The sequence below is a fragment of the Phocoena phocoena genome, chromosome 15 (genome assembly GCF_963924675.1).
Source record: "Phocoena phocoena chromosome 15, mPhoPho1.1, whole genome shotgun sequence".
Lineage (NCBI taxonomy): Eukaryota > Metazoa > Chordata > Mammalia > Artiodactyla > Phocoenidae > Phocoena > Phocoena phocoena.
Window position 1 is genome coordinate 36,796,632 of NC_089233.1, and position 11,799 is coordinate 36,808,430.

Here is an 11,799-nt window from a genome sequence, read left to right on the forward strand (position 1 = left end):
CGGGGCCGCGGGGACCGCTCAGGAGTGGTCCTTAGTGGTGGGCGGGGCCTGCTGGAAGACGGAGGGGGCAGGTCCTCGGGAGGGGGCGGGGCCTCCTGGAGGCGGAAGCCGGAACCCTAGTCCCGGGGTGGGATTGGTCCGTGGAAAGGGCGGGTCAACGGGAGGCGGGCCCTGCGAGGGTGTCTCGCACCTCTGGACGTGATTGGTCCCCTTGGGGGGCGTGGCCTAGGGCTCCGGGGCAGGTCCGGGATCCGAGTGGGATTGGTTCTCGGGAGGCGGGGCAGGAGGCGGGCACAAGCACCAGGTCGTAGGTCTGTGACCTCGGATCTGTTGGAGGCGGCGATCGTGCAGCGGTCCCGTCGGCGCCATGTCGTTCTGCAGCTTCTTCGGGGGCGAGGTTTTCCAGAACCACTTTGAGCCGGGTACGACCTGTGACCTCCTGGAGGACAGCGGGGGCGGGGACGCGTATTAGAGGGGGCGTCTCAGCCCTCCGGGTGGCGATGGAGCCCCGGAGTCCCGGGAACGGGGGCCGAGTGTGACCGCGCGGGGAGGAACGCATGTGGGTAAAGGGGATACAGAGGAGGGAGGAGTTGGGGGTTCCGGAGAGTAGGGGTACTTGAGGGGAGAGGGACATTGGAGAGAGGGTGTCGCTGTCCTCGAGGAGGACAGAACTCGAGTGTGAGCGTGGCCTTTTCCGAGGAAATCTGCGGGGTCAAGGTATGGGGGTGGTTACGCCGTTGCGGGTATCCGGGTCAGGATCAGGACTTTAGGGGGAGGCGGTGGAAGGTCTTGTCCAGGGGCAGCTCCTGTGACTGGCCTGCCTCTCCTTGGGGCATCCTCCTGATATTACTCCAGCCCTTTCTTCTTCCCGGTGCCCCAGACCCGCGGGGTAAGCTGGAAAGCACCTCTTGTTGGGATCCAAATGTGACCGCCTGGGTGCCTACCCCACCTGCCCAGGGCCCCAGGTTTGGGTAACCAGGAGTGCTGACAGGCTGCCAATGGCCAGTGAAGCTTGACTGGACAGCCTGGGTCAGGTAGGAGGGGTGGAAGGTAGGGGGTGAGTGGTTGGTTTGGGGGCATGGCCGGCAGTCAGCCCTGGGCCCAGGCTTTGAGAGGCCCAGATGAATCCCCTTCTGGGCTGTGCTGCCTGGTCATGGACTAATTTGGTAAAAATATGTCCACAGGCAAGACTAGGGCAGCGACCTACCCCTGGGTGGGATTTGTTGGGTGTCAGCCCTCGAGGGAGCTGGGATGTGACACCCTGGTCTCTGTGAGCCAGCTGTGACATAGGACCCTCTGGGCAAAGTCCTCCTTTCAGACTCTCTGGCTGTGGGACTCCGGGTTGTCCTCAGGCTACTCTGCCAAGCTGGAAACTCCACTCCCACAGCAACTCCTGTTTCCTCTTTTCTTCCTCAAGTTACTGGTAAAGGCTGAGTAGGTCACAGACTCCAGGGCAGGCTGTCTCCAGGCCAGGCAGGGAGCGAAGGGTGACTCAGTACCCCTCGAGTGACCCCCAAGCAGTTTCCTGTTCTGTGAGTCAGTTTTGTAACCTTTCTTTTTCCCCCCTCAGGGTGATCTTTTGGAGGTAGGTTAAAACTCATCCTTCTCCCTGGTGCTCTGTCTTCCTGGCCCTCTGTCTGACTGGAGGTCTTTTGCTGGGATCAGTCTTTTCCTGCTTGGAGAGCAGGCTGGTGTCTGGGCATCCACCTTACGGCTTCTTTGGGCAGAGGGAGGTCCACGTGGGAAGGGCCGGGGGCTAGTGGTGGTGCTGGCCATGCCACAGTCCCCACTGTGTGGGGCCTGCTTGTGTGTGAGGGGCAGAGCTGTGTCCTCATCAGACTGCCTGGGTTCCTTCCTGGCTGCACACCCTGTAGCTGAGCATTTTGCATCCCTGAGCCTCAGCTTCCTCATCTGTAAAATGGGAACATCTGCATTACAGGGCTGTTAAGAAGAGTGAAAGAAATAATTGTGAAAAGTGGCTCTCCTGGCCTCTGGCACAGGCTCAGAACTGCTAAATGTGAGCTCCATGCTGTGTCTCCCCCACAGAGCCAGGCTTATGGGTGGTGGGTGGGTGAGTGGGGAGGGTGTGCAGCCCACCCTGTAACCGGAGTGCTGCTGTCCTCTCCTGGGTTCAAGGATTTAGGTGCTCACCCCCGAGGCACTGGAGCCAGCATCTCTGCTCTTACCTCCCCTTCCGCCCCAGGCATCTACGTGTGTGCCCAATGTGGCTATGAGCTGTTTTCCAGCCGCTCAAAGTACGCACACTCATCCCCATGGCCGGCCTTCACCGAGACCATCCATGCTGACAGTGTGGCCAAGCGTCCAGAGCATAATCAGCCTGGAGCCTTAAAGGTGGGTGGTAGCAACTGGGGGGTGGTGAGGAGGTGTCAGCCAGGGGGGTCCTGAGAGCCCCCCACCCCTTCCTGCTGTTCCCCCTACAGCTGTAGGGGCCTAGGGTCTGTCTATTCCAGGCCTCTGGCTTCAGCCAGGGGAGCTGACACCCCAAACTATTGGGAGAGCCTGGGGTCCTGGTGGGAACAGGGAAACAAGATGGTTTTCCGGGGCAGGTTCTGGGCCAAGGCCAAACTCTCATGCCAGCAGTTACCTTGGGAAATAGGCATGGGGAGGACCCCATGTGCTGGTGGCAGCAGGGGCCATGGCTGCAGCTGTTTTCATGGCTGTTTTGTGGTCTTCCCAGGTGTCCTGTGGCAGGTGTGGCAATGGGCTGGGCCATGAGTTCCTGAACGATGGCCCCAAGCATGGACAGTCCCGCTTCTGAATATTCAGCAGCTCACTGAAGTTCATCCCTAAAGGTGAGCTTGCCTGCAGGCAGCTGGGCACAGACCTATGTACAGGCCTTTAGAGGCCCAGGGGCACACTGTTCTCATGCACTTACAGTGACAAAGCATGGGGGCACCAAAGCGTGCTGCCCAGGGCCACTGGAAGGTGGCTGCGGGACAGGGACAAAGGGCAGATGTCCTGCCTCCTGCATCTGGTTGATTGTGTGCAGGGCGGTGCGGAGGTTGAGTTCTGGGGCTGTGCAGCTGCAGGCTCGCTCGTCAACCTCTCTGAGCCTCCTCATCTTCTGTGTAGTGGGCGTGATGGCAGAGCCTCCTTTACAGGCCCGTTAAGACTGGCTGCATGAAAGTGCACTGGGGTCTGGAGTGTAGTAGGGGCTCAGTAAATATGTGCTCCTGTTGGCAATATTCTTATCACTGGTAGATTGTTTGGGAGCCGTTTTTCATTTGTGTATGTTTTATCTGAGCTCAGCCTCCTCTCTGACCCATTGCTCTCTGTCTGCATCCCCAGCCGCCCTCTGGACTCCTTCGCACTCTTTGTAGCTCAAATCCCTCTCCTCATTTGCTGCCCGCAAGACTGCAGCCAGTCCCTAGTCTCAGTTTTATCCTCTGTAAAATGGGGTTGCTAACCGCACCTGCTCGCTGCCCTCACTGTGGGGTTAAGTGAGGCTGTCTGTGAGGGCCGGTGCGTGATAAAGTTTTGATAATACTTTTGTCCTTTTGTAGCTATTTGTCCTCCGGTACGTGTGGAGGAAAGACAGACTCTGGGTTCTCCTGCAGATCTCAGGGAAAGAACTGGGCACAGAGACACCCCCAGGCTGCGGGTCTGGGTCCTCCCAGCTCTCTTGGTCTGCAGGCTGCAGTGGGAGTGGGCTGGGCCAGGGAACGGTGTCTGAAACCTAAGTTAGCAGCGACTTGTTTTTCTCTCCCCTCCCTCATTTCTTCCAGGCAAAGAAACTTCTGCCTCCCAGGGACAGTAGGTGGGCAGCCCACACCCAACCCAGATGGACACTGCTTTGTGGCCACACTCTGGACATCCCACATTAGAAGTGGAACCTCAGACATTTGGACAGGGGAGCGGGGGGGAGAGGGGTAGCTGAAACATCAGGAAGGTTCCCGAGGCCTTGCCTCCGAACAGGCTAGGAGAAGGGAAGAAGCTGGGAAAAGGAGAAGGCTACACTAGGCTGCCAGGGGGTGCCTGGAGGCCCCACTGTCGGCTCTCACAGGAGTCTCAGGGAGGGGGCTCTAGGCCTGGCTCGTCTTAGAGTGATGGTGCAGCCTCTACCTTCTCTCCTCAGCCTGCTGCCCCCTCCCTGCCTGTTTGGACTCACCCCGGTGAGACCCAGTTCTGAGATGGGCTCTGGCCCTCGCCGAAGCTCTTGCCTGTCTCCAGCAGGCTGTGCTAGGAGAGAGAGCGCAAACAGGGGCGGCTCCAGTTGGCTGCTCCAGCCCTGGTCACTCTATGATTCTCTCTGACTAAACCCTTCCAGGCAGCCAGAGTGGTGATGATCTGTGACCTGCTGGGGGAGCAGGCTGAGGGGACAGATCTCTGGGCTCTCGGTTATGAAAGGAGAAATCCCGAACCCTGTTGCACCATCTGTGTGGATGCTGCTTGCCCCACTCAGGCTTAGGAAAGCAGCTATTGCTCCATCACCTTGACTGTGCAAGGCTGGGGACACCGGAGCTCACAGCCTACAGTTCACCGCTTCCGGGGACACAGTGACTGTGCCTCACTGCACATGCTCTGAGGGTCCTGCCATCAGGGAGGGTGGGCGAAGCCCCTTCCATCTTGAATCCTCTTTGGAGTAATCAGGAAGAGATCAATAAACAAACAGAACCCAGGCTTGCTGTCTTTATTAACAACATCAGGGACTCCAGGACCCAGGGTCAGGCTTTGCACAGCTGTTTCACTTGTTCCGCAAATAGTTATTGAGTTCAGTGTCAGGCTCTAGCTTCAGTGCTGGGGATGCAGCCATGCCCTTAAGGTCTTTTTTTTTTTTTTAATTTTTAAATTAAATTTAATTAATTTTTTTATACAGCAGGTTCTTATTAGTCATCAATTTTTTTTTTTTTTTTTTTTTTTTCGGTCCGTGGGCCTCTCACTGTTGTGGCCTCTGCTGCTGTGGAGCACAGGCTCCGGACGCGCAGGCTCAGTGGCCATGGCTCACAGGCCCAGCCGCTCCGCGGCATGTGGGATCTTCCCGGACCGGGATATGAACCCATGTCCCCTGCATTGGCAGGCGGACTCTCAACCACTGCGCCACCAGGGAAGCCCTAGTCATCAATTTTATACACATCAGTGTATACATGTCAATCCCAATCACCCAATTCATCACGCCACCACCACCACCCCCTGCCGCTTTCCTCCCTTGGTGTCCATACGTTTGTTCCCTGTATCTGTGGCTCTGTTTCTGTTCTGCAAACTGGTTCATCTGTACCATTTTTCTAGGTTCCACATATATGCGTTAATATACGATATTTGTTTTTCTCTTTCTGACTTACTTCACTCTGTATGACAGTCTCTAGATCCATCTACGTCTCAACAAATGACCCAATTTCATTCCTTTTTATGGCTGAGTAATATTCCATTGTATGTATGTACCACATCTTCTTTATCCATTCATCTGTCGATGGGCATTTAGGTTGCTTCCATGACCTGGCTATTGTAAATAGTGCTACAATGAACATTGGGGAGCATGTGTCTTTTTGAATTACGGTTTTCTCTGGGTATATGCCCAATAGTGGGATTGCTGGATCATATGGTAATTCTATTTTTAGTTTTTTAAGGAACCTCTGTACTGTTCTCCATAGTGGCTGTATCAATTTACATTCCCACCAACAGTGCAAGAGGGTTCCCTTTTCTCCACACCCTCACCAGCATTTGTTGTTTGTAGATTTTCTGATGATGCCCATTCTAACTGCTGTGAGGTGATACCTCATTGTAGTTTTGATTTGCATTTCTCTAATAATTAGTGATTTTGAGCAGCTTTTCATGTGCTTCTTGGCCATCTGTATGTCTTCTTTGGAGAAATGTTTATTTAGGTCTTCTGCCCATTTTCAGATTGGGTTGTTTGTTTTTTTAATATTGAGCTTCATGAGCTGTTTATATATTTTAGAGATTAATCCTTTGTCCGTTGATTCATTTGCAAATATTTTCTCCCATTCTGAGGGTTGTCTTTTCGTCTTCTTTATGGTTTCCTTTGCTGTGCAAAAGCTTTGACGTTTCATTAGGTCCCATTTGTTTATTTTGGTTTTTATTTCCATTACTCTAGGAGGTGGATCAAAAGTGTGATTTATGTCAAAGAGTGTCCTTCCTATGTTTTCCTCTAAGAGTTTTATAGTGTCCGGTCTTACATTTAGGTCTCGAATCTATTTTGAGTTTATTTTTATGTATGGTGTTAGGGAGTGTTCTAATTTCATTCTTTTACATGTAGCTGTCCGGTTTTCCCAGCACCACTTACTGAAGAGACTGTCTTTTCTCCATTGTATATCCTTGCCTCCTTTGTCATAGATTAGTTGGCCATAGGTACGTGGGTTTATCTCTGGGCTTTCTATCCTGTTCCATTGATCTATATTTCTGTTTTTGTGCCAGTACCATATTGTCTTGATTACTGTAGCCTTTGTAGTATAGTCTGAAGTCAGGGAGTCTGATTCCTCCAGGTCTGTTTTTTTCCCTCAAGACTGCTTTGGCTTGGGTCTTTTGTGTCTCCATACAAATTTTAAGATTTTTTGTTCTAGTTCTGTAAAAAATGCCATTGGTAATTTGATAGGGATTGCATTGAATCTGTAGATTCCTTTGGGTAGTATAGTCATTTTAACAATATTGATTCTTCCAATCCAAGAACATGGTATATCTCTCCATCTGTTTGTATCATCTTTAATTTCTTTCATCAGTGTCTTATAGTTTTCTGCATACAGATCTTTTGTCTCCCCTAGGTAGGTTTATTCCTAGGTATTTTATTCTTTTTGTTGCATTGGTAAATGGGAGTGTTTCCTTAATTTCTCTTTCAGATTTTTCATCATTAGTGTATAGGAATGCAAGAGATTTCTGTGCATTAATTTTGTATCCTGCAACTTTACCAACTTCATTGATTAGCTCTAGTAGTTTTCTGGTGGCATCTTTAGGATTCTCTATGTATAGTATCATGTCATCTGCAAACAATGACAGTTTTATTTTTCTTTTCCAATTTGTATTCCTTTTACTTCTTTTGCTTCTCTGATTGCCGTGGCTAGGACTTCCAAAACTATGTTGAATAATAGTGGTGAGAGTGGACATCCTTGTCTTGTTCCTGATCTTAGAGGAAATGCTTTCAGTTTTTCACCATTGAGAATGATGTTTGCTGTGGGTTTGTCGTATATGGCCTTTATTTTGTTGAGGTAGGTTCCCTCTATGCCCACTTTCTGGAGAGTTTTTATCATAAATGGGTGTTGAATTTTGCCAAAAGCTTTTTTTGCACCTATTGAGATGATCATATGGTTTTTATTCTTCAATTTGTTAATGTGGTGTATCACATTGATTGATTTGCGTATATTGTAGAATCCTTGCATCCCTGGGATAAATCGCACTTGATCATGGTGTATGATCCTTTTAATGTGTTGTTGGATTCTGTTTGCTAGTATTTTGTTGAGGATTTTTTTTTTTTTTTTTCCGGTACGCAGGCCTCTCACTGTTGTGGCCTCTCCCGTTGTGGAGCACAGGCTCCGGACGCACAGGCTCAGCGGCCATGGCTCACGGGCCCAGCCGCTCCGCGGCATGTGGGATCTTCCCGGACCGGGGCACGAACCCGTGTCCCCTGCATTGGCAGGCGGACTCTCAACCACTGCGCCACCAGGGAAGCCCCTGTTGAGGATTTTTGCATCTATATTCATCAATGATATTGGTCTGTAATTTTCTTTTTTTGTACTATCTTTGTCTGGTTTTGGTATCAGGGTGATGGTGGCCTCATAGAATGAGTTTGGGAGTGTTCCTTACTCTGCAATTTTTTGGAAGAGTTTGAAAAGGATGGGTGTTAGCTCTTCTCTAAATGTTTGATAGAATTCACCTGTGAAGCCATCTGGTCCTGGACTTTTGTTTGTTGGAAGATTTTTAATCACAGTTTCAATTTCATTACTTGTGATTGGTCTGTTCATATTTTCTATTTCTTCCTGGTTCAGTCTTGGAAGGTTATACTCTTCTAAGAATTTGTCCATTTCTTCCAGGTTGTCCGTTTTATTGGCATAGAGTTGCTTGTAGTAGTCTCTTAGGATGCTTTATATTTCTGTGGTGTCTGTTGTAACTTCTCCTTTTTCATTTCTAATTTTATTGATTTGAGTCCTCTCCCTCTTTTTCTTGATGAGTCTGGCTAATGGTTTATCAATTTTGTTTATCATCTCAAAGAACCAGCTTTTAGTTTTATTGATCTTTGCTATTATTTTCTTTGTTTCTATTTCATTTATTTCTGCTCTGATCTTTATGATTTCTTTACTTCTGCTAACTTTCGGTTTTGTTTGTTCTTCTTTCTCTAGTTCCTTTAGGAGTAAGGTTAGATTGTTTATTTGAGATTTTTCTTGTTTCTTGAGGTAGGCTTGTATAGCTATAAACTTCCGTCTTAGAACTGCTTTTGCTGCAGCCCATAGGTTTTGGATCCTCGTGTTTTCATTGTCATTTGTCTCTAGGTATTTTCTGATTTCCTCTTTGATTTCTTCAGTGATCTCTTGGTTATTTAGTAATGTATTGTTTAGCCTCCATGTGTTTGTGTTTTTTATGTTTTTTTCCCTGTAATTCATTTCTAATCTCATAGTGTTGTGGTCAGAAAAGATGCTTGATATGATTTCAATTTTCTTACATTTACTGAGGCTTGATTTGTGACCCAATATGTGATCTATCCTGGAGAATGTTCCATACGCACTTGAGAAGAAAGTGTAATCTGCTGTTTTTGGATGGAATGTCCTATAAATATCAATTAAATCTATCTGGTCTGTTGTGTCATTTAAAGCTTCTGTTTCCTTATTTATTTTCATTTTGGATGATCTGTCCATTGGTGTAAGTGAGGTGTTAAAGTCCCCCACTATTATTGTGTTACTGTCGATTTCCTCTTTTATAGCGGTTAGCAGTTGCCTTATGTATTGAGGTGCTCCTGTGTTGGGTGCATATATATTTATAATTGTTATATCTTCTTATTGGATTGATCCCTTGATCATTATGTAGTGTCCTTCCTTGTCTCTTGTAGCATTCTTTATTTTAAAGTCTATTTTATCTGGTATGAGTATTGCTACTCCAGCTTTCTTTTGATTTCCATTCGCATGGAATATCTTTTTCCATCCCCTCACTTTCAGTCTGTATGTGTCCCTAGGTCTGAAGTGGGTCTCTTGTAGACAGCATGTAGATGGGTCTTGTTTTTTTTTTTTTTTTTTTTGTGGTATGTGGGCCTCTCACTGTTGTGGCCTCTCCCATTGCGGAGCACAGGCTCCGGACGCGCAGGCTCAGCGGCCATGGCTCACGGGCCCAGCCGCTCCGCGGCATGTGGGATCTTCCCAGACCGGTCACGAACCCATGTCCCCTGCATCGGCAGGCGGACTCTCAACCACTGCGCCACCAGGGAAGCCCCAGCCTCCATTCTTTTTCCGAGGTCCTGGATCATCTTCACTATCATTATTCTGAATTCTTTTTCTGGAAGGTTGCCTATCTCCACTTCATTTAGTTGTTGTTCTGGGGTTTTATCTTGTTCCTTCATCTGGTACATAGCCCTCTGCCTTTTCATCTTGTCTGTCTTTCTGTGAATGTGGTTTTTGTTCCACAGGCTGCAGGGTTGTAGTTCTTGCTTCTGCTGTCTGCCCTCTGGTGGATGAGGCTATATAAGAGTCTTGTGCAAGTTTCCTGATGGGAGGGACCGGTGATGGGTAGAGCTGACTGTTGCTCTGGCGGGCAGAGCTTTGTAAAACTTTAATCCGCTTGACTGTTGATGGGTGGGGCTAGGTTCCCTCCCTGCTGGTTGTTTGGCCTGAGGCAACCCAACACTGGAGACTACCTGGGCTCTTTGGTGGGGCTAATGGCGGACTCTGGGAGGGCTCACACCAAGGAGTACTTCCCAGAACTTCTGCTCCCAGTGTCCTTGTCCCCACGGTGAGCCACAGCCACCCCCCACCTCTGTAGGAGAGCCTCCAACACTAGCAGGTAGGTCTGGTTCAGTCTCGCCTGGGGTCACTGCTCCTTCCCCTGGGTCCCGATGTGCACACTACTTTGTGTGTGTCCTGCAAGAGTGGAGTCTCTGTTTCCCCCAGTCCTGTCGAAGTCCTGCAATCAAATCCCACTAGCCTTCAAAGTCTGATTCTCTAGGAATTCCTCCTCCCGTTGCCAGACCCCCAGGTTGGGAAGCCTGATGTGGGGCTCAGAACTTTCACTCCAGTGGGTGGACTTCTGTGGTATAAGTGTTCTCCAGTCTGTGAGTTGCCCACCCAGCAGTTATGGGATTTGACTTTACTGTGATTGCGCCCCTCCTACCGTCTCACTGTGGCTTCTCCTTGGTCTTTGGATGTGGGGTGTCTTTACTGGTGAGTTCCCGTGTCTTCCTGCTGATGATTATTCAGCAGCTAGTTGTGATTCTGGGGTTCTCACAAGAGGGAGTGAGAGCACGTCCTTCTACTCCGCCATCTTGGTTCAGGGCCTGCCCTCAAGGTCTTAAGGCATAGTTGAGACAGTAAGTTCACACCAGATGAAGAGAAGGGCTGTGTATAATTACAGCAGAGAGAGACGCTAGAATATGGGGGTGGGGGAGCAATTAGGGGGCTGGTGCTTTGGGCCCAGTGGTCAGGGAGGGGTATGCCAAGGAGGGGTCATGCCAGGTCAGCAGCGAAGGTGACAGAAGCAAGGAGAAGAGCTTCCCACAGTATATTCAGAGGCCCTGAGAAGGCCATGGACTTGGCCTGCCCCAGGCCCTGCAGGAGGATGTGCACAATGGGCCCCGTGAGGAGGTGTGGTGTACTCCAAGAGAACTACACTATTTTCCCAATTTATCTTTTTTTAAAAAATTATTTAATTAATTTATTTTTGGCTGCATTGAGTCTTCATTGCTGCGCGTGGGCTTTCTCTAGTTGTGGCGAGAGGGGGCTACTCTTCGTTGCGGTGTGCAGGCTTCTCATTGTGGTGGCTTCCCCCCAATTTATCTTGACAGAAATCCAGGGAACGTGTTGGAATGGATACTAAGGGTGGGATAAGGTTGGAAGGAACATAACGTTGGGTCAGGTCAAATTTATTGATAGGGGCTCACTAAGCAGAGATTCTGGGTTTAATGATATAGCTTGTGGGATCAGAAAGGGCTCTAACGGTTTGGTTGGTTGGCTGAAACATGGACTAAAAAGTGGCCAACACTGAATGAGCTGTAATGCCAGACCTGCCTTGGTTCAATGGAGGGAGGGATCCAAAGGCTTAGGGAGACAGGAAAGTTAGAGTGGGTCTGTCATTTAGGACCTGCTCTCCCACCTTGGAGGATACAGACAGCACACCTTTCACCACGATTGTGAGGAAAGTTTGTGCGCGGAGCCCCAGCATCGTAGAAGCGCTCTGTGATCACTCTTCTCTGTAGGCCAGGAATTACAGAAGACCTGCTGCCACTGAATCAGAAGACTGAAATTCACGGGGGTCACTGGATCCCAGGGTGACAGGACCACGTGGTGGCGCTCAGTGATGAAAGGCAAGGGAGCGGTGCTCACTGTGATGGCCAGCAGAGACAAAGTGGCCGTCAGAATAGTCTGATTCCCACAGAATTACAGCATCGGCCAGTGGGATGGGGTGCTCCTGGAAGTGAAATAGATCGGAAGCCTGCTGAATTCTCACTTGATCTTAATGAGCAGAAGAGTTCTAGGTCAAGTGAGCAAGAGTCTAACTTGAGTCATAAAGACAGTCATGACCCCTCATTCAATTCCCAGGCTTGAGCCAGTTTACATGCCCAGAACACCTTGAATGAACCAGAGGTGGGACCCCTCGAGGAAGGACCCTGCTATATCACCAAAAATTTAGATTGTT

At 49.5% G+C, this 11,799-nt stretch overlaps 1 protein-coding gene across 1 annotated transcript; it reads left to right on the top strand.

Moving 5' to 3' along the window:
* Positions 1 to 367: 367 nt before the first annotated feature.
* On the top strand, positions 368 to 3,778 carry MSRB1 (methionine sulfoxide reductase B1). Its single transcript, XM_065892971.1, has 4 exons — positions 368 to 422; positions 2,204 to 2,352; positions 2,699 to 2,813; positions 3,747 to 3,778. The coding sequence occupies exons 1-4, from the start codon at positions 368 to 370 to the stop codon at positions 3,776 to 3,778; spliced, it is 351 nt and encodes a 116-aa protein (XP_065749043.1).
* Positions 3,779 to 11,799: the final 8,021 nt, after the last annotated feature.